The sequence below is a fragment of the Numida meleagris genome, chromosome 6, assembly GCF_002078875.1.
Source record: "Numida meleagris isolate 19003 breed g44 Domestic line chromosome 6, NumMel1.0, whole genome shotgun sequence".
Taxonomy (NCBI): domain Eukaryota; kingdom Metazoa; phylum Chordata; class Aves; order Galliformes; family Numididae; genus Numida; species Numida meleagris.
Window position 1 is genome coordinate 13,017,484 of NC_034414.1, and position 21,809 is coordinate 13,039,292.

Consider the following 21,809-nt stretch of genomic DNA (forward strand, 5'->3'; position numbering starts at 1 on the left):
TGATGTGAGGAAAGTGAAGTATCGTTGTGTCTGTGTTATTCCTGTTTTATTTGCGAGCAGATATTCTTGCAGGCTGATGGGTTGTTGTCTTTTCTTTCCCAGAGCCCAGCCCAGTGCTTGATCTCAAGGCAGAGTATGTTGGTATGACTTCAGTCAACTTAACTTGGATGGTGAATGACACAGCGTCAGCCTCCTACACGTATAGGATACAGGTTGCAAATGAGACCTTTGTTAATGAGATGAGGTCGAATGTCATTGGAATTGTTGTAACTGGGTTAATCCCTGGGACCTCTTACAATTTCACGGTCTTTCCAATAGCAGCGGATGGTCAGACGGAAGGAGAAGGAGCATCCATAAGCCAACCTACGGGTAAGTGACTGTTTCTTACAGTTGTGTTTCTGTCGGACTGTCTTTTGTTGTACAGCAGCTCTGCCTGTGTTCTGCCTACCTGCATGAGGGCTGAGATACTGTTCCAGGCGCAGGTGGTGGACCCTGCCTGCCTGCTGTCAGAGATATCTGTGTGGGTAGGAGTTTTGTGGGATGTGTTTTTACCTTCTCTTCCTTGTGAGTGGGGGCCTCAGGTCCTTATTTGGAAGGGCTCCCACACAGAGCATATTGTTTGGAAAGTGGCTAAAGTGCTGCTCCTGTTTTGACTCCCTTCTTGGTCTTCCCCTTCCTCTGTTCTGGTGCTGTGTTGAGGAGTCAGTTGTGATTCTTTTTCAGTCTTTTAAACTTTTTCTTTGGATCCACTGTTATTTTCTCTTTCGTTATTTATCTGCTCTACAGTCACTTTCCACATGTACGGGGTCCCTAGCACTGTAATATACCTACCCTGTGAGGCCACGTGTAGCATTTCCTTTAGATGATAGCACATCTGTATCCTTTGATCCTGTGTCCTTTTGTTTGTATCCATGATTGTCTGTTTCTGGAGCTACAAATGATAGATGACCAGCTGAAATTTTTGTAACACCTTGTTAGCTTTCCCTAAATCACAGCGGGTGCTATGAATAATGAAGACTGTTTTCTTGTTTTGTTGGCCACTAAGCATTTTATGTAGTTATACAGAGAGTTAGTGTTTGTCTACAAGTCTAAAAATGTTCTTGTTCAGTAGTTGAATAGTATTTGAAAGCTTTGCTGATTTTGACAAACAGCTGTTCCACCTCATTTTTCTCAGTAAACTAGTGTGCATAGGAGTTAACACAAAAGGGGTTTGTGTATTTACAGTGTGCTAAATACACCTCCTCCTCATTGTTTTTTTGTAGGTGGTAGCTTCCTCTGTTTAGAAGTGGAAAGGCATACCAATGTTTTATAAATTCTTATACAAAGAAGAGCTTATAAACTACTACTTCTTTGCTACTATACTTTATTTCTTACTTTTTTTTTTCCCAGTTCCTTCCTCGGTGAATTCATTTCATTGTGAAGCAGTGGCTAATATGTCTTACCTAACACTGAAGTGGGACTGTCCTTTTGGCGGCTATTCTGGCTTTGATATCAAAATATTTAATGATACTTGGACAATAAATCGTCAGAGTCAATTCTGTGTGAGAGAAGGCTCAGAAGAAATCTTCAAAACAGAACCTTTAGATTATTACAAAACCTATACTGTTACTGTTACAACTGTTTCAGAAAGTTTAACGAGTCTTCCAGTGCAGAAAATATGTAAAACAAGCATTACAGGTAAGCATTAAGATCAGAGAATGGAAGATATTTGTAGGACAAAAATATTAACTTCAGCATTGCAGAAGAAGACACTTTATATATCAGCATATACATTTATTAATAAAGTACTACATTAATACCAAGTCAATCTGATGCACGCATAAGGGGTGATGACCAGGGAAATTCACGAAGCAGATCATCTTGAGTACCATCACATGGCATGTATAGGATAACAAGGTGATCATTACCCAGCTAGCATGAGTTTAAGGAAAAACAGGTCCTGCTTGTTTAACCTAATCACCTTCTGTGATAAGATGACCTGCATAGTGGACAAGGGATAGGATGTGGATGTTGTTTACTTGGACTTTTCCAAAGCATTTAATACCATTTCTCACAGTGTTTGTCTGGGAAAAGTCTGCTCATGGCTTGGATGGATGCACTGTTTGCTGGGTTAAAAAACAGGCTGGATGGCCAGTCTCAGAGGGTTCTTGTGATTGTGAATCCAATTGGTGGCTAGTCACAAGTTGGGTTCCCTAGGTCTCAGAACTAGGAGTGGTTTTTTGTAATGTTTATGTAGATGATTTTGATGAGAAGATCAGATGTAGCTTTGGTAAGTTGTCAGTTGGGTGGAAATTTCAATCTGCTCGAGGATTGAAAGGCTTTGCAGATGAATCTGGATAGATCAGATTGATGGACCACATCCAGTTATATGGCCTTCAATAAGGCTAAATGCTGGGTGCTGCAGTTTCATCACAACAACCCCATGCAGTACAGTCTTGCAGAAAAGTGGCTGGAAGGCTGACCAGCAGAAAAGGCCCTGGAGGAGCTGGGCAATACATAGCATGTGGGTAGTAGTGTGCCCAGGTGGCTAAGAAGGCTGATGGCATACAGGCCTGTGTCAGAAACAGCATGGTCAGCAGGACCAGGGTAGTGATTGTGCTGAGTGCAGAGAGACTGGTGAGTTTGCACCTTGAATACTGTGTTTGGTTTTGGAGCCTCTTGCTACAAGAGTTGCTGGAATACATTCAGAAAAGAATAATGAATCTGGAGAATGGACTAATTGAAAAACAAGACATTTGGGGGAACTGGTGCAGTATCTTCTGGAGAAAAAAGAAGGCTGCAGTGAGGGGGATGTAGGTCTCTTTTCTTAGGTGACAGGTAATGGGATTTGAGGAAACAGCCTCAAGATGTGTCAGGGGAGGTTTAGATTTGGTATCAGGGAGAATTTCTCTGTGGAAAGGATGATTAGGCTTTGGAACAGGCTTCCAAGGGAAGTGAGGAATTGCTGTCCCTAGAGGTGTTTAAGAAATATGTGGACGTGGCAGTGAGGGCCATGGTTTGGTGACGGATTTGGTAGTTAGGTGAATGGTTGGACTTGATGATCTTGGCAGTCTTTTCCAACCTAAATCGTTCTATTATAAATATGCATGATGTGAACAATGTCATTATATAACATTTTCTTATTTGAACAACTTCTCTTCATCTGTCGTTAAGGTACTAAAAATATATATTTGTTCGTTTGTAGATCCACCTGCTCCAAACGAAGCTCCTTTGGTCAAGGCAGTCAGTCACAACTCATTGTCTGTTGAATTTCCTGATTTTGAGTCAGTGAATGGACCGTTAAAAGCTTATGCAGTAATGATCATAACTGAAGCAGAAGGTAAGTTGTTATTAATATTGTCTCCTGGCTGCGTGAAACAGTTTATCAGACAGCATTTTGTCAGGACAAAAATTTACTGTAATGAATATCATATGTTTTAAACTTTAAGTAGATGTTCATAGAATCATAGAATTCTTGAAGTTGGAAAGTCATCTGGTCCAACTGCCCTGCAATGAACAGGAACACCACAGCTAGATCAGGTTGCCCAGGGTTTGATCCAGCCTTGAAAGTCTCCAGGGATGGGGCATCAACCGCATCTATAGGCAACATGTTCCAGTGCCTCGCCATCCTCACTGTAAAAACGCTTTTTCCTTACATCCTTACGTATATATTAAAAGAAGAGAATAAAAGATGACTCAGTATTTTCACTCATCTTTCAAAAATGATGAAGCAAGTACCTTGCTTGAAGAAAGTAAGATCACTCCTTGTTTTCAGAAAGCCACTGTTTTCATTCAGTCTTATTTTCAGCCTGAGTTGTCCTCGTAGGTAAGACTCTTAAGTATTACCACTGTGCTGTTGCTGCCACAAGACTGTGTAGAATCCTTTTTCCCAAGAAAATAATTTTCAGAATGAATAATATAAGCAGTTTCAGAATGTGGTTTGGTGGTTTCTTTTTCTGCTTACAAGGAGAGAGGGCTTTCCTTTTGACACTTTAACTGAGAGAGACTGGATGCAGGTGGAAGGCTTGAAGAACATTGTCAGCATTACTTGTAGGGAAAGCTAGATAGTAGCCTATAAAACTCACATCTTTAAAGCATTAAAGCTTCTGTAATTGGTGAAAGTCTAGAGAGAAATCATAAAATAAAGGAACATAACTTTACAGTGTAGGTTCTGATTGATCTCTTTATTTCTGACTGCACATTGGAGGAATAATGCAGCTGATGAAGATAACTTCCCCCAAGTGGGTTGTGACATTCCTGCTTATCCTTCGTTTTAACAATGGAAATTCATCATGCAGGGATTCGTAGATCTTTCTTCTGTGGTTTTCCATACAATGTATGTCCAAGAAATGCCCAGCTATCCATAGTATGTCAGTACAGAAAATTCCTGTTTTTTCAGATGCAACTCAGCTGCCTTGGAGTTGCTGATTTGAATGTCAGTGTCTTGCACGCAGTAACAGCTCTGCTTGTACTTTCAACCAGTCCTGTTTAGTCTTGATGAGATTCAGTGCATTATTCTGTGTGGTTTTGATTGTAAAGAATTCAAGTGGAATATGAATATGTGTTTGAGAGAACTAAGGAAGAAAGACCCTGCGTATTTATGGAACCCAATCAGTGCTTTGGTAGGAGCAGAAAACCATCCTTAGGGCCAAACGTCTCTTCAGCTTTATAGTGTTCAGATAGTACTAATGCATTTGAGTTGTGTTTCTCTGTCTCAAAACAGACATCGTTTCCTCTAGGATAAACAGAGGGGGCTCTATTACTTTATTCCTTTGTGTAAGCAAAAGCTGGATGAGGTGCCCTTGGGTGATAACCAGGATATTCGCAAAGAACTGCAGATACAACTGCAGATATGTCCTTTTGGAATGGAACCAGGGAGCAGACAGGACATCTAAAGTATTTAGGATGTTATTGAACATTCATTTCTAGTCAACCAAGTTAATTCCAATCTCAGTTGCTTTTAATGTGAACAAATTAGTGCTTTCAAAGAGCTGTGTTGCATGTTGTTCTTACAGCCACAGTTAATTGGAGCTTTGCTATTGCTTGCAGTGAGTATCAGATCAAATTTTGTCTATGTAACTGTAGAAAACTTGTTACAGCTTCTCCACTTTGTAACCTTTCAGAACCCCTTTACAGCTTCTCCTTTTTGAAGTTGAATCCAGTGCTGTATCTGCTTCTAAAGGAGCTTTAGCTTTGCAAAGGCAATAAACAGAGAGCAATATAAGCAAACTTCAGTTATGTGGGGAAGATGTTTCTTCATAGCACTTGGTAAACAAACTGACTGAAAATATTCCCTTGAGAGTTGTCAGGCAACTGGAAGTTTGAGCTGTTTTGTCATCACTTACATCACACATCCCGGCTATATAATCTGCCTCAGATTTCTGGGGTTCATCTTTTAACAGCAGACACCACACAAAGTAATGCTGTTCTGCAACTGGTGTCCTGTTGATCACTGTTTGATTACAGTGTCCTGTTTTTCTGAGTCTTTTTGAAGAGACACTGTTTTTAGATAAAATTGGTTGTTTTATCCTATCTGTCTCTATGGCAAGAGAAAACATAAAACTCCTTCATTTCTCAGGGTTTAGGTGAAAAGACTTCATGTCAGACACAGCAAGACAGCAGAGTCCAGGACATGTTTAGAATCACCCTGAATGAAGTTTTAGTGCTGTTTGAGCAGCATGATGTTATCAAGCAGGAATTGCCCTTTTTCTGTCCTTTTCCTTGTTTGTGGAGTATTCTCTACGTTTGATAGTTGTTTGAGTGGATGCGGATGTGACTGACTTGTGTAGCAAAAGTTGTCCACAGAAACACCAGAATCCATCACTAACATGCCTTTACAGAGAAGCTCTACTGTGCATGGGAGAAGTAAAACCAAAAGGAGACTGAATAAATGACACTGGAGAGTAAAAAAAGGGTAGCCAAGCAAATTGCACTGCAGCAGGGGGAATTTTTGAGACTGTGTGTTGTCTTCAGATTTTTGTTTCAGGCAGTACTTGTGGAGTAATCAAAACTGTGATTAATGTGACACGCTCTCCAACTGTGCTGGTGGTCACAAAAATAGTAGGTTATGTGTACCACTTATATCCTTGTTTCTCCTGAAGGTTGTTGGCCTTCAAAGTCTGATTTGAACTACACATACAACGATTTCAAGCAGAAGATGACAGCCACCTATGTGACATATGTCATAGACATAGAGAAGACAACATCACCTTTCCATTCTCAGAATGGGCACAACATTGTTGACGTAGGCAAGGGAAACACCATGTATGGCTATGAAAATGGACCATTGATTCCTCTTCATTCATACAGGTATTTATCTTGCTGCAATTGAAATCAAGAAGATAATGAAGAAATCATAGATCTTGCCTATGGCTGTTTTAACACATGCATGACATGGGTTTTTTTTTCTCCCTTATTAACAGGGCAAGCGTTGCAGGTTTCACTAATATAAATTTTACTGTGGCCAACAAAATTATCGGAGAGCAGAGTTATGTGTCGTTTTCACCCTGTTCTGAGGTGGTTTCATTACCCCAGGATCCAGGTATAGTTAATGTAGGATTGGCAGTTTTGCATGTACATTGTGTTTGGAGATCACTTAATTACAACAGGTTTTATGATAGCAAAACACCAATTCATCCATCTGTGATGGACTGTTTCTTTCTAGCTTTGCAGGTTCACTGCTCAGTAAAATCATATCTTACTAGTTCTGCTGATGGCTTCTTTTTTTCCCATGTTTGACTTCCAATATAGAAGTAACCAAAACCTGTGCTACTTGTGGCATGCTAAAAAAGATTGGTTGACACTGTGTGAATTGGGTACTTACAGCAGAAAGCATCTATTTTTCTAACAACTGTGTTAAATTACAAGTAGGTGTATTAGAACGCAAATACCGATCCTTTGACTCATTTTTAAAAATTAATTTATCAACATAGTGTTATTATTTTTAATGAGTTTTCAATACTGGTACTGCCAAAGGACACAGTGAGGAAGATCCTAGCAGAGCAGAGTGTTTTTTGTCACTTGTTAGATTCTCTTATAGTGTGTTGATTGATTTAGAGCATTGCCAAAGAGGTAAACAAGTGATGAGTAATCCTTGTTCTCTTTTACAAGGTGTTATTGCTGGAGCCGTTATTGGATGCCTTTTAGCTCTATTGGCTGTAGTAGCTATAGGGGGTTACATATTCTGGAGGAGGAGAAGGTAACGTGTTCATTATTTTCTTTGTTGTGTTGAGGAATATCAGTATATCACTTCTGTATCTTAAAAAAAAAAAAAAAAAAAAGGCCTCTGTTCCTGTTTTATTTGCTTTCACCATGATGTTTTAATGTACATTTTATTTAAAATATTTTTTGTTACATATGACTTTGTTCAATTTATAGTTAATATATATCATATGTATAGTTAATATATAGTTTTCAACAATGGCTTTGTTCAATTTATAGCTATATACTAATGAGTTGAGTGCAGATTTGTTTAGTTCTTGAGGATTTGTGCATGCTTTTGAAGTTGGGAGTGAGCAAGCATCAGACTGTTGTGCTGACAGACATATATAATTGTATCATAGGCGTTTTTATTTGAAAATATTCAGTAATTGCTCTTCTTAATTGCTTGTTCACGTCACTTGAACTTCCTGTTCTGGAGTTTCCAAAAGCTGATTAGTTGTCTTAAGGTTGGAACTGGTCTCCTGGTTTCTACAGAGGCTTTTTTGCTGCTGCTACTTGCGTGGTGCATCCCTTCCAAAGAGTTACCTGTAGAGTCTTACATCCATTTTTCTTGATTTCTGTAAAAAGTTGCTGTTACGACAAGTTTCCCTGTGTCCAGCACACGTATTTTTGTTCAGCTTCCACCTTCAGTACAACTGACGCATCACTGTGGAACATTTATGATAGGGATTCCGGGATGAGTAGCAGTTCTAGAGAAATGTTAGTGATGCAAATCCCTTGGATGTACTTCTTTCAGCAAAACTGTGCTTTATGTTCAGGTATTTTGGTCTGGTTCCAACAGAAAGAAATAGTTCCATTGTAAACCATCGCTGAAAGAATTATGAAGTATTTTAATTTTACTGCAGGTGTAAGGTTTGCCCCAGGAGTATTTTGCACAGAGTGAGATGCCTTACAAGACACAGTTCTGAACAGACACGTGAAATATATATAACCAGAAATCTCATATGCATTCCGTTAAATTCTACTATGAGCATGTTGTGTTTTTTTCTCCTCATAGGAAAGATAAAAGAAATACTGAAGTGTCTTTTTCTCCAATTAAGTAAGTCTTTTCACATGTTTTTTGAGCTCAAGTGATACATGCAAAACTTCCTCTGAACCCTAATGCTTGCTTTCTGCACAGTTTCATGTATGATTTTGCATGAAACTTGACTCAAGGCTGCAGACTGAAAATAATCAAATTGATCGAGACTTCATGCTTGCTTCATGAATCAGCATTAGTTACACAAATGCCACATATGGTTTTGAAAAGTAGGATGTTTTCGTGAAACTCAAACTTCTGAAGACATTGAGGAAACAGTCCAAACTGTTGATAAAGAGCTTATAAACAAAAATTTGCACTGAGTCCCAAACTTTCCCATAGTTTATGGCTCCTTTGAGCTGAGATGTTAGTTCAGTTGGTGTAATAGTAGTAGCTGGCCATGGGAGGGTAATAACAACACTCTGGAAATCACAGGCAGTGCAGTTAAACTAGCTTATTGGTTCATGTACCAATTTATTTTATGGAAAGACATAGCCTGAGCATCCCATGAAGTTCCACCTGTGTAACTTTGATATTTAAAATAAAATACACCAGAGAATGAGGCCAATCTGATGGAAGGGGAGTACAGAAATAGCTGACTGACACCTTCTATCATATCCTTCTCCTGAAGGATGCACCATTTTCTCCTTGGCTGGAACAGAACAGTTAAATGCTCTGCCTTTATATCCCGTCTTCTGTAAATGCAGTTTTGTGGGTGCTACTAACAGTCATGCTTTCGTTCTTAGAATCACATAGTGAAATATACAACTGCATGTGTCTAATCAACCTTTTTTCTTCCCCCGCCCTACTCTCCCCTGAAGAATAAAGAAGTAAGTAAAGCACATTTTGTAATACATTAACTGAATTCGTGACTTATTTACTTAGTATCAGTTACCAATACAAGACTTTTCTCATTTTAGATCAAAAATGATTAAAGTGGAGAACTTTGAGTCCTACTTTAAGAAGCAGCAAGCAGACTCCAACTGTGGTTTTGCTGAAGAGTATGAGGTGTGTGTCCTCATTGAGGAGAGCTTCTTGACAAATATTTTTGGAAAGTAAATTAGCTTTCCTTTGTAGTGTGTATATGTTTACTGAAGGGGAAGAGAAGAAGGGACCCTTGTAGACATAATTGTGCTGCATGTATAGCGTTCCCTTACCTGTTTCAGCTCTAAGTTTAGTTGATGTGCATGGTAAATACTTCACATTCTGAACCATTAAATCTGCCTGTGAGTTATAGCATGGCCTGTTGCTCAAAGCTCTTGGCAGAGCTAAGACCTCCAAAGTCCTTGCCCTAGTTGCATTACTGATGTTTGCGCTCTGGGAATGCCATTTAACTTCTCTCCACTTTATTTCATTGTTGTTTTTTTTTTTCTTCTATGCAGCAAGACAGATCTTTAACTAATACTGGGCTTCTTTAATGCATTATGTGTGACTTACAAACCACACATAATAAGTTGAAGCAGATAATAAGCATAATAATATGCATAATCTTTATCAGTGACATAGATAGTGGAATAGAGTGCACCCTCAGCAAGTTTGCTGATGACACCAAGCTGAGCAGTGCAGTTGATACAGCAGAAGGAAGGGATGCCATCCAGAGGGACCTTGATACACCTGAAAGTTGGAGCCTTCTGAACCTAATGAGGTTCAACAAAGCAAAATGCAAGATTTTGCACTTGGGTCAAGGTAATCCCAGATATGTATACAAACTGGAAGAACAGATCCTTGAGAGTAGCCCTGACAAGAAGGACTTACAAGTCCTGGTTGTTGAAAAACTTAACATGAGCCAGCAGTGTGCACTTGCAGCCTGGAAGGCCAATGGTATCCTGAGTTCCTTCAGAAGAGAAGTGGCCAGCAGGGCGGGGGAGGTGATTGTCCCCCTCTGTTCTGTCCTTGTGAGGTCCCAGCTGGAGTACTGTGTCCAAATCTGGGGACACCACCATAGGAAAGATATGGAGCTTTTGGAGAGGGTCCAGGGGAGGGCCACAAAGATGGTCCAAGGGCTGGAGCACCTCTCCAATGAAGATAGCTCAATTGCTCTGAAGTACGAAAGACAGGAATCAACTATTGGCATTGTCACTGAAGGATTTTATGTTGCCAAGTCTGCTGTTACATAACTTTATTTTTTTTCCCCCCTTGAAACTGGCATTCTCCTTCTTTTCAGAAGAAATTCCGTCCGTTTCATTGTACCTTGTGGGCTGGTGCTCCGCCCTGCTCTCCTCTCAGATTTTGCTTTCTTCTTCAGTCCTTTCATAATGTAACTTGCTCCCTTTCTCCCTCTAATGCTTTCAAAGCTCATGCTAAATGGTTCCTTGCCTTGGGGTTAGAATGAGTCAATGCCAATATTGTGTATTTTTACAAAACTATTTCTGGGCTTTTAAATTCCATTTTTGAGCTTTAAACGTGCTATTACTCCTCCATTCTGTATTAATCTCTTATCTGTGAGCTTTGCTGCTGTCACCCTCCTGCTCTTTTCATAAAAAAACTGATTTTTTTGTCATCATTTAGTCCAGTTTAACATGCCTGCTTTTACAGCGAAGTCCAAGACTTTTTGAGGTATTTGTTTCAGTTGTGTTCTATATGTTTCCTAAACCAGAACCAGGTGCTCATGAATCTTTCTTTCCCTGTAGGAACTCAAGTCTGCTGGTGTTCATCAGCCCAAATTTGCTGCTGAAATCCCTGAGAACAGGGGGAAAAATAGATACAACAATGTCTTACCATGTGAGCTACTCTCTCAGGTTTTATGTCTTCTACTAGTTGAGATTTTAGTTGTAAACCCTTGGGTGTGGCTAATTTTGGTTTTAATCCCAGAGGTTTTAAAGAGGAATTAGTTTTGTCAGTGTCTAAATAAATGAATTTGGGCTGTTCTTTTCCTTGTATGAACATCCTGTATAAAACTGTTGTATGAAGAAACCTGAAGAGCTTTCCCTCAAAAACACTCTTTTAAAGAACTTTCCCTTAAATAACTCATTTTCATATTTCATTTGCGAGAAGCTTGCACTCCAGACCTATTGGAGTTACGAGAAATATTAAGATACTGCTGGACTGCTTTGCAAACTAATAACCTAAGCCCTGCCAAGCTGCAGGCATCCCAGCAAAGAGAAGTGCTAAGGAAAAACTGGAAGGGTGACAGTGAGTGCACTTAGCAATGCTTTGAAGGAAAAACCCTGACAGCAAAGGCATGGGAGAGAAATTACCTATTTTTCTGTAGTGACTCAAACTATAGTGAATTTTAGGTTATGTATGTATATGTATTATCATATTTAAAATCATGTTTAATTATCTGTTTAATATTCTGAATTTTTAATTTGGCCCATCATTTTTTCTGAAGACCTTCATTATAAACTCTCAACTACCACTACTTTGGTTTCCTACAGTTCTGTGCTTACTTTTAGAATGCACTTCATTCCAGAACACCTCCTATATAGAAAACACGTGTTAGAACTGCAATTTTTTTGCTAAAATGTTTCCAGTGTTCATAATTTTCTTTTCCTTTTCTTTCTGCAGATGATATTTCTCGTGTTAAACTTTCAAATCCAAGCTGTGCAACTGATGATTATATTAATGCAAACTATATGCCTGTAAGTTCCTTCATTGATAGAAATGAAAAATACTCAGTATTTATATGACATGGGCTTAACAGATGATATGATGTATAAAGTCAGTTTTTAATGGCTCATTGGTGAAGGTCTGTGTATGTATGCTTTGTTCTTCCTAGGGATATAGCTCAAAGAAGGCATTTATTGCTGCACAAGGCCCTTTACCCAATACTATAGAAGACTTCTGGCGCATGATTTGGGAAAAGAATATCTACTCTATTGTCATGTTGACAAAATGTGTTGAACAGGCCCGGGTACGGTATTTTTTTTTTGGTTGGTTGGTTTGGGTTTGTTTGTTTCATTTTAATATTAAAATGAATAGTTGTATCTCTTCTAATTTAGTTGTTGTCCTAATAAGCTGTGGGCTGGCTACTTTTACAAACAAGCATCCACCTCCTGGAAGCCTGTTTTCTGATTTAAATGAGCCTGTTTTTAAAATCTGTTTTCCTTTATATCTGCTGACTACCAGAATAGATCATCTCAGGAAGGTTGTGGAATCTCTGTTTTTAAGAGTGGGTTCTTCTCTCTAAAGAATGGTTTTGGTAGATCTTCCTCCTGCCTTGGGATAGGCCATTAGGAGGGAGGGGTGAAGTACCCTCCAGTCCCACTCCAGGGTGGCATGTTATTTAAATCTAATAGTCAAGACCAAGTTGGAGTCGCAGGAAACTATCGTGCCATGTCCTGCTGGTTTTTCTCTGTTTCATTTTTCTGTGTAATGTGTTGAACCTTTAAACTCTCTTCTTAGACGAAATGTGAGCAATATTGGCCAGACAAACAATCCAAGAGTTATGGTGACATTGTTGTGACAATGGTCTCGGAAGTTGTTCTTCCAGAATGGACGATAAGGGACTTCAATGTAGAAAATGTGAGTAGTTTGTCAGATGCTGGTTGTATACAAATATCTGTAGAAGTGGTTTATTTTATTAATGACTTCACCTGCTAAGCAACACTAGAATGACAGAATATAATAATTTCACTAAAACTTAATCAAAATGAAAGTTATCAGAGAGGAAAGAGTAAGAGCAGTTGCAAAATCCAGCCTGCTATTGGTAATCACTGGTTGCCCCATCAATGATCCTGCAGCTCCCTGAGACTTCCACCAAAATTCATGCTTTATGCAGTTACCTGAAATATGTCGCAGACCAAACAATTAGCCCCATCAAGCCCTATCTCTGTCAGCAAATGTAATGCAGAAGAGAAGATCTTGGAGTAAAGTGAAAATGAAATTATTGCAAAGTATTCTCTACTAAAATGGAAGGAAGAGAGGAATTGGAATAATGTAGATCAAATTACCGCACGGTTTATATGAGCAATTTTAATGCAGCGAAGTCTTGCACAGTACTTACGACAGGAAGCCCTACTGTTTCTCTTTTGAAGCATGTTTTTCTTTTTTTTTCGTTCTTGTTCCTCCAGGCTGACACACTGGAGAGCCACACAGTGCGTCAGTTCCATTTCACATCCTGGCCAGATCATGGAGTGCCAGAGACAACAGACCTGCTAATCAACTTTAGACACCTTGTTCATGAATACAGCAATCAGAATCCCATTGACTCTCCTACTCTAGTGCACTGCAGGTAGGAAGAACATATGCATGTTAAACATGCTTTCATTGTGTGGTGTTTTAAGAACAATTATTTTTCAGTGTGATTTGAAATAAATGTATTAAGTCTCTGCTGCTTAAGGATACTCACCCTGCTGAACCGGAACGTTTGTGTCACGCCTCAGAAATGTTAAGTATGTGGGCTACTCTGAAAGTAATGCCTCCTATTTTATAATGTTGGCCCACAACATCAAAGGTGAATGTTGGTGGTATGGCAGTAGAGGCCTAACCTTCCTGCCTATATTCCGTTACATGTTGTTGCCGTGTGACAGATGGCAGCAGAGGGGCAGCCTGACAGAATGGTGTCTGACGTGGAAGTGCTGTTGAAGCAAAGGTGTGGAACTGAATTCCTCCATGCAGAAAAAATGGCACCCACTGACGTTTGTTGATGCTTACTGAGTGCTTATGGAGACCAGCCAGTGGATGTCGGCACAGTGAGGTGATAGATGGTGCATTTCAGCAGTGCTGAGGGTGACAGTAGGTCACCTCTGCTGGTGCAGATTTTTTACAAGCGTGGCATGCAGGCTCTTCTTCATCACTGGTGGAAATGCATGGCTAATAGTGGTGACTAAGTTGAAGATTAGTGTTTTGTAGCTGAGTATTTGTTATATCAAACGATGTTATTATGCTCTTTGCATCTGTTGTTGTTTCTATGGAAATAAATAGGAGGTGTTACTTTTGGAGTGGCCTATGGAGATGGCAAAGACACGGTGTGAAATTTCATTAGAACAGGCTCTCTTTCCTAGCCTGGGAAGTTTAGGTGAAAAAGTTGCCTTTTCAAGTGCTTTTATATGTGATCTTGTGCAAGCTGCAAGGCTGGGAAGCCCAGAAGGATGTCCTTCCTCCCCTCCTGGTCATGGTAAAAACCACCCCTCTGCAGTGCGCAAACTTCGATGCCTGTGCCATTGAAGTAATAGAAAACATTTTGCTGACTTCGCTTGCTTTTCATCAGACCACAGGTAAGCTGGTAGTTGAGAGAAAGCAATAAATAGCTTCTCTGTGACCTTGCAGTGCTGGTGTCGGGAGGACAGGGACATTTATAGCCATTGACCGCCTGATTCAGCAGATTGAAATGGAGAATACTGTGGACGTGTATGGAGTGGTGTATGATCTTCGAATGCATCGACCTTTAATGGTGCAAACTGAGGTAAGACTATTTTTCATCCAGCATCATGCTTCTCTAATATGCACAGTAATCCAGAAAATCCAGACTCAAGATTGTAGCTCAAAACTACAGGACAGTGAGACATTATGGAGCAATCTGAAATCACCCTTATTTAAACTTCCCTCCTACCTGCCTCATTTCTTCCTACAAAAGTACTTGCAGCCAAGGGAGTTGTAGTAAAGTTTGCAGATCCGAGCAATCTCGTTACAGGGTAGTTTGAAAGACTGGCATTTTTAGAAAGGAAGAATCAAATCTTCTGAGTTTTATCCTCACAGCTACAAGCCAGAATTACTTTCAGTCAGGTGGTCTTTGTGTGCATCTTTCTTGTTCTGCAGGAGCACACATATTCCTGCTGGAACTACTGCTTTCATCTGAGAAGGTGTGTGGATTAACTCAATCTGATTTGGAAAAGGCTGTAAAATCTCCATCATGAAAATCTTTTAAGGGGTTGTTGGGCAAGACAGTAAATTTGATCCTAGTATTTTTTTACTAGGGATTGCTTATATAATATCATGAGATCCTTTCTAGCCCAGTTTTCTATGTAATATACCTTTAAAAAAAACTGTGTGATAACATCCAGTGCAGTACATCCAAAAAGCAAAACTTAGAATCAGGAGCAGAACTGCTTTCCAAATCAGTAATTTGCTAGAACTGTACTATTCTCGTTTTTATTTTTCTCTCATCAGGACCAGTATGTCTTCCTGAACCAGTGCGTCATGGATATTATTAGATCACAGAAAGAGAAGAAAACAGATCTTATTTATCAAAACACAACAGCAATGGCAATCTATGAAAATTTCACACCTGGTCCAGCTTTTGGGAAGGCCAACGGTTATCATGCATAACCAGGATGCAACGCAGTCTCTCCAGGAGTTGCTGTCTGTGCATGAGAAAGGGAGATGTTCTACTTACATTTTCCAGGATTGTGTGCAGTGTTTCGTGTCTGGTTTCTCCAGTTCTGTCCTCATATGAAGAAGTGATCAGTGATCTTCTGGAGGAAAAAAAGACAGTGCTGGGAGGAGCCACAAGTCGATAAAAAAAGAAACGTTCTAAAAAAGAACTATTTAAAGTTAACAGAGGAATTCTGATTTTTCTTGGGAATTTAACAGTACTGATAGGTGAAATAGCATTTGCAGTACGAACAATGAACTAGAATTTAAATATTAAAATAATAACACAAGCTTTTTATTACAATTTTATATGATTTCATTTACAGACACCAGGCTTGTGGGCTGTTTTAATATATTTAATTATAAGTTTTGGGAACATATTTTATCTGCTGTATCTGGTTACTTAGCTAATAGATATGTGCCTCTGTGATTTATTTTTTTCTGAGTTTTCCTTTTTATTTAAAAAAGGAGTACAAACACCTCCTCCAAATGGACATTTATACTTGGAAATTGTGCCTTTTCTAGTTGCTACTCTAGAAAAAAAAACAGCAGAGATTCTATTTTTGTACTGAAACTCTTAATGAGAACACAGATTTTTAAATAAGGCTTATGTCAAACTTAACTGTAGTTGCACTGTTGGCAGGACTCTCCAGAAGTTTGGAGGTAAGCTTCGTTTTTGCATTTCACCACAAATATCCCCTGCCTTAACGTTTCGGTGCCTCTGCTAGAGGAAAAGGAGTGTGACGTGTCACTCAGAGCTTTAACTGTAGTGAAAAACTGAGCAAGTGCGTACGTGGATGTGTGTGCAGGGGTGTGTGTGGGTGTGTATGAAGGACAGAACAGCTCCTCCCTGTTCCTGGTTGATATTCCTGTTTTTATACAATGATGATTTATTTAAAGGTGCAATATATGATTTATTGAATAATGATCACTCTATTCTAATAGAGGTTTACTCAGGTTGGTGTCTTTTTATCATTGTTGTTGTTTTTTCCTCAAATGTATAAATCTGTGAAAATACTGAACTAAGTTTCCAAGTGTCCAAGCGCTCCCAAACAGATTGACTGGCTTTACTGATTCTACCAAAACAACTTGCACAAAATTCTGCTGTAAAGACCGATGTCTTGGTTGTTTTAGCCATTCAGAACTGAAGTACATCTTCCCCGCCTGCATCTCATTGACATGATGTAATTGTTTTGTAATTGTTTGCGATGTACTGCTGCTGTTATTTTAACTGGTCCTTTTAAAAACAGAACAAATGTGCAGAAAACCCATGGTTGCTGATTTTGCAAGTCAAGTGTTTGATTAGATTTATTTTGCTGGTACATGACTGCTAGATTTATGAAGGCATTACCAATGAAGGACTTCTTAAGTACTTTGGAGGGGATGTAGGTTTTTTTTTTTGGTCTTCGGATCATTGCACTGGTTGCATCGCAAAGGAATATGAAGTTTCTGAATAATGCTATAGAATAGCTATCAAGTGGTGAAAATCTTGTGAAGGGTTTAAAAACCAGAGTCCCTGGAATTCTGCTGCTTTTGTTTTGTTGTTTGCTTTTTTTGTTTCTTTCTTTCTTTAGTTTTAGGCAGAGCTGTCAGAAATAGCTAACGTACTTAGGAGTATAAGCGGTATTACAGTGGCACCCGGTGACCCTGCGAAATTCAGGAAAATGTAGGAATTCCCGGTGCACAACTGTAACATTACAGATAGCCAGAGGAGCTCTTCGACCTAGTGTGAAACTGTGGCATGTTGTGTGAGCAAATCTGGAGGACAAACCACAAAGTGTTTCAGCTTTTTTTTCCCATAGCAGCCACTTGTGGCTTCTTTAATATTTTTTCTCTCTTTCTCTGAAATATTTTTTTAAAATCAACAAAAACACACGAACACACAAATACCCACAAGAACAAGCCAAACTCATGAGGTTGGTGATCCTGCCCAACCTCACCCAAAATGGTGTTCCGCATAGTGAATCTCATAGTGCTCACATGACAAATAAGCCACTGGGACCAAAAAGAACCATTCCAAAGGAGCTGGGAAGGCAGAAAGCCTGCCCCTGAAGCTTGCTGCCTAAGGGTAGTGAATGCTCTTTTGCTTCAGTACGCCCTTCTTTTATACAGCGTAGAAGAGAGGAGATGAATCCTAGTTTGGGTCCTGCTTTTGCATTATATTGCAGTGGAACCTGTGAAAACAAACTAGAATAGTAAGTGTTTCTGTCTAGCCACTGCCCAGATAGTCTTGCAGAAAATAAAAGTATCTAACCCATTGTTTTGATTTTGGAAGCAGGTGCCAAATTCTCACTTGTCGTTGTCTACGGGCTATCTATTTTTAATGCAATGGTATCCACTTCAACAGTTCTGTGATTTATTTTTTTTTTTTCCCAAAAGTGAATCATTCTTACAAGGGACTCAAGCTGAAAGAAAATGACCTGCTGATCCCAAATACAAGCGGGCAGAGTTGATAAGGCTTAAAATGTTTTAAACAAAGCTGGATGTATTGTCAATGTGAGTAAGTAGGAAATGCATCTCTGCATATCTCTGCAGGAAGAGCAGGATTGCAGGTAATCATCTGCTAGGGATCTCTTGTGGGTCACTGTTGGCCAAGATGACTTGAATTCCTGAAGATTTTTTCTCCCTGCATTCTGAAGTTCTCTGTGTTACAATTGCTGAGATCTGTCTCTTCACTCAGTGTTTTCTCTTGCTGTTGCTTATCTAAACCTATTCATTTTCCAGGCTCAAATCTCCGCTGTGTGGCAATTACATCTCCTGCATTTCTGTTTTATTCTTTTTCCCATTTCGGGCCTGCTTAAGAAGGGAAAAATTGATGTGTTTCAAATAAGTGACTGTTAGTTAAATATCTTGAAATGATGTACAAATTTTGTTGTTTTCATATTTGTTGTACAGGAAATTTCAGCACATGTCTAAAATGTTTTTTTTTTAATTTGATTTGTTTTTAAAAATATAAAAATAACAATTAAAAAGCATCATCCGGAGTACTTTCTGTCATTTTCCTTTCTTGATTTTTCTTTTCATTTTCTTCTGAATGAAAATTAATTTGCCAAGATATGTATATTTCATTTAGAAAGGCTTTAGAGTTGATAAGGGAAGTGCGTGGAAACCCTCTAAGAGGGCGTTTGAGTTGTATTTGTGTGACAGTCAAATACAGCTCCCTAAAAGGGGTATTGCTCTCTCACTGAGACTAAATTTGCAGGACCAGGACCTGACCTGACCTTTCTCTAACCAAAGTGTTTGGTAACAATTAAAGGAACAACACCTTCATCTAAACTTCGTCAAAAGATTTCCTTCCATTCATAGAGATAACCTTGGGTGAGAGCCAGTGTTTCTAGGACTCAATTATTTCCAGAAAGGGATTACGAATTACCTGACTGTAGATGCATACAAAACATCTCAGCTAAGTCCAGTTCTGTTAGAATTCGTGGTTTCCATTCCTGGTTGTCATCTGAATCACTCTCAAGGAAAATCACATGCCTGAAGGGTGGTATTTGCTCTCAGCATCTCTCCAGTTCATCACACGGTGCTGACATTTACTGTAAAATCTTATGATCCTACATGGTAACCCTGCTGCTTTTTTCTGAAATGACTGTGGTGAGATGTGAAGAGTGAGATGATTATCCTGTAATCTTCCAGTGGGTGCATGTGCCAGGCACACGGTGGTTGTCTGACCGCTTTCAGTGAGACTCATGACAGAGAGAAACAACGTTGATGAATCTTCCATGCAGGACCCATAGCAGCTGACTGCAATTGCCACAGGCAGTCTGCTGCACAGAGACTTTCAGGGAGCAGAACTCCTCACTCTTTTCTGTGTATCACTCAGGTTTGTTGTTTGCTTTACTGAAGTTCAAATATTTCAAACTGTTCTGGCTGCTCCTGTAGACCACGAGGCATGTGGAAATCTCTCTAGTTATGCATTCTCATAGCTTTAGAAATACCACTAGTACTGTTTCAGCCACGTACAAATTTTAAAAGGTGGTGAATTGCTATAGAAGCTACTGTGACTTTATAAATGTTGGTAACATACCTGTTTAATGGTGTTCTGAATCTGTTAATTCTTTAACAAACTATTCACATTTATTTGCATATACCTAACTGAATGACAGAAATTTCATCTGGCAGAAAATGTCACGTATCCTCACATGCTAAGCCAACAAAGAACAGCATAAGTGCGCTCTTACTGCACAATGACAAGTTGGAATAATTCAGCCAATATACCTCTACTATACAATGTTCTGTGCTACAGTTCTTGAAATCACTTCTGCATCTGGTGCCTACAACGAAATTTCATGATTTTTCAGCCCAATCTCACAAACATTTCTTGCAGGTAATGGTTAATTCAGTCTTACCAGCTGTTAACAGTCTATTCAGGTGAGTAGAGTTGAGCTAGTATATTTGGAAATCACGTTTTGTACCTGGTTGTGTGTAGCAGAAATGCTAAGTCACAGCTTGAACCAGTGATTGAGCACCTGGTGGGAAGGCAGGACCAACCCAGGGGAGCTCAGGTGCATGCAATGTGCCTGAGTGACCGGAAGGCCTGGAGCCAGGATCCACCCCTTCCCAGACCTCATTTAAGGGTTGGCAGGAGAGTTTAGGGTATCTTGCTGGAGTTCCCTGTGTACCTGGGGTCTTCTGAAGGTAAGCAGCTTCTTTCCTTTGTTTTTGTGCCCAGGGCTGTTGTGTTTGAGCAAGTCCTCATTTGCTGTAGCCTAGGATTTTGCTACTGTGTTGTTGTTGCTGCGCTTTACATTGTGTTACAGCGTTACATCTTGTCATTCATTAGTTTTACTTCCTTTGAGACTAGAGAGGTGGGGGTCAAGGAGAAGAAGAGCGTAACATTTTTGTCCTGTTCTTCATGTGATAATGGAGGTACAATCAGAAATACTGCTACTTTAGCAAGCTATTCCTGGCTAGGTGTTATCAGGCAGTGAATGAAATTTAGAGATGTGGATGCTCTTGCAGAAGAGGGTTGAAAGTTGAGGTCTTGAAAAATGAACAGATTTTTGCACACTGTGCTTTTCTTGAGCAAGAAGTAAAACTCTCTTAGTGGTGGGGAAGGCATGAGGTCTTAACAGCTTCTGGGTGATCTGACCAAATAAAATAAAATTGTTTTTGTCCAGCAGCAAAATAAGGAGCAAAGAAAGATGGTAGTTTACTTGCATTTGAGGTAGGCGTGATGTTTCTGTGACAGTGCTTCAGAGTTCTTTTCAGTTTGTCACACAACAGTGGAAACCTGCTGTTGAAACTTCTGACTTTAAGCGCTTTGATTTTCAGTAGTTTACAGAGGTATTTATGGGGTTGGTGCCAAAATGTGTCTACCCAGTGCTGTGCCATGTCCCATCCTCTTGGGTTGGGCAAACTCTTTGCCTGCGCCAGCCTTCTGTCTGTGCAGAATGAGGTAAAGGATGCAGAAAAGCACCAGGAGATGCTGCTTCTTGATTGTTTTATTTGCAGAAGGGAGGGGGTGGTTTGTACTACTCACAAGAGGAAGAAGCTGGGAGATCCTATCAGCCTCTTTCCTAGATCTGAATAAAAATATTCAGGATCCAGGCCCGTTCTTCTTTTTGTCCCTGTTGCTTAGCATACCTCATTTACTCATCCAAGTGTATTTCATTCTAAACTAGTACACACCATCTCCCAATAGCCAGAAGTGAAGCTAACAGATGAGTCCCTCTCACTGAGGAAAGGTAGACTAATTTGATAAAGAACTAGTTACTTTAACTCACGTTTTACCTCTGACTTTCCAGGTGACCAGAAAAGAGCCAGATTCTCTGGAATTATGTTCTGGACATCAGATATGCTAGAGAGGCTGTGCTCTTCATACGTGCTGCCATGTTTCTGCGCTTGTTTCTATGTAGAGCAGGATGGACAAGAAGTCACATATCTTGAATTTTTTAAGAAGTGGTAAGGGACTTCTAGATTAGTTTTTAACTGACTGCTTTTTCCTGTAGTATTTGTAGTGCTGGAAATGTAGTATCAGAAGGAAAACAGGCTCTGTGCTAAAGGCTGATCTAATGTCAGCTGCAACTATGGGACATATCTACCTGAAAGGTGATTACCAAAACTGGAGAAAATACAGCCTGTTCACTTCTGTCTTTAGCCTCCAGATGGCACATGATACTATTGTTCTTTCCAGGGGAAGCTCTTCCTGCTACACTGCTCACTTTCTCACTGGTCTGACCAGTTTGGAGATAATTATTCAGGATTATCAGCTGTACTCATTTCCTTTCCTTATCAGTCTGCTCTGCAGCTGTACCCAGCAATAATGGGTTTATAGCATTGCTGAGCACAGTGCAGGTATATTAATAAAGATGGGAAACAACAATGATCTTGT

General features: G+C 39.6%; 2 protein-coding genes across 9 annotated transcripts in view; both read left to right on the top strand.

Annotated features, from left to right (window-relative positions):
- The window catches only part of PTPRJ (protein tyrosine phosphatase, receptor type J), a 78,623-nt gene extending 60,176 nt beyond the window's left edge, over positions 1-18,447 (top strand). For 4 of the 8 annotated variants that reach the window (XM_021401444.1, XM_021401440.1, XM_021401446.1 and 1 more), the window contains 16 exons: positions 118-369; positions 1,390-1,677; positions 3,185-3,319; positions 6,081-6,288; positions 6,402-6,520; positions 7,090-7,177; positions 8,198-8,239; positions 9,040-9,048; positions 9,139-9,226; positions 10,849-10,939; positions 11,726-11,799; positions 11,937-12,071; positions 12,563-12,682; positions 13,231-13,391; positions 14,429-14,564; positions 15,269-18,447. In XM_021401444.1, the coding sequence (XP_021257119.1) occupies positions 118-369; positions 1,390-1,677; positions 3,185-3,319; positions 6,081-6,288; positions 6,402-6,520; positions 7,090-7,177; positions 8,198-8,239; positions 9,040-9,048; positions 9,139-9,226; positions 10,849-10,939; positions 11,726-11,799; positions 11,937-12,071; positions 12,563-12,682; positions 13,231-13,391; positions 14,429-14,564; positions 15,269-15,427 (2,105 nt within the window). In that variant the 3' untranslated portion in view covers positions 15,428-18,447. Of the gene's footprint in view, positions 1-102; positions 370-1,389; positions 1,678-3,184; positions 3,320-6,080; positions 6,289-6,401; positions 6,521-7,089; positions 7,178-8,197; positions 8,240-9,039; positions 9,049-9,138; positions 9,227-10,848; positions 10,940-11,725; positions 11,800-11,936; positions 12,072-12,562; positions 12,683-13,230; positions 13,392-14,428; positions 14,565-15,268 lie in introns of all 8 variants that reach the window. The other 4 variants (XM_021401441.1, XM_021401447.1, XM_021401449.1 and 1 more) reach the window with 3 other exon arrangements.
- The window catches only part of OSBPL5 (oxysterol binding protein like 5), a 175,904-nt gene continuing 174,193 nt past the window's right edge, over positions 20,099-21,809 (top strand). Inside the window, exon 1 of the mRNA XM_021403281.1 lies at positions 20,099-20,113. The gene's annotated coding sequence lies outside the window, so the exon portion shown is untranslated. The remainder of the gene's footprint in view (positions 20,114-21,809) is intronic.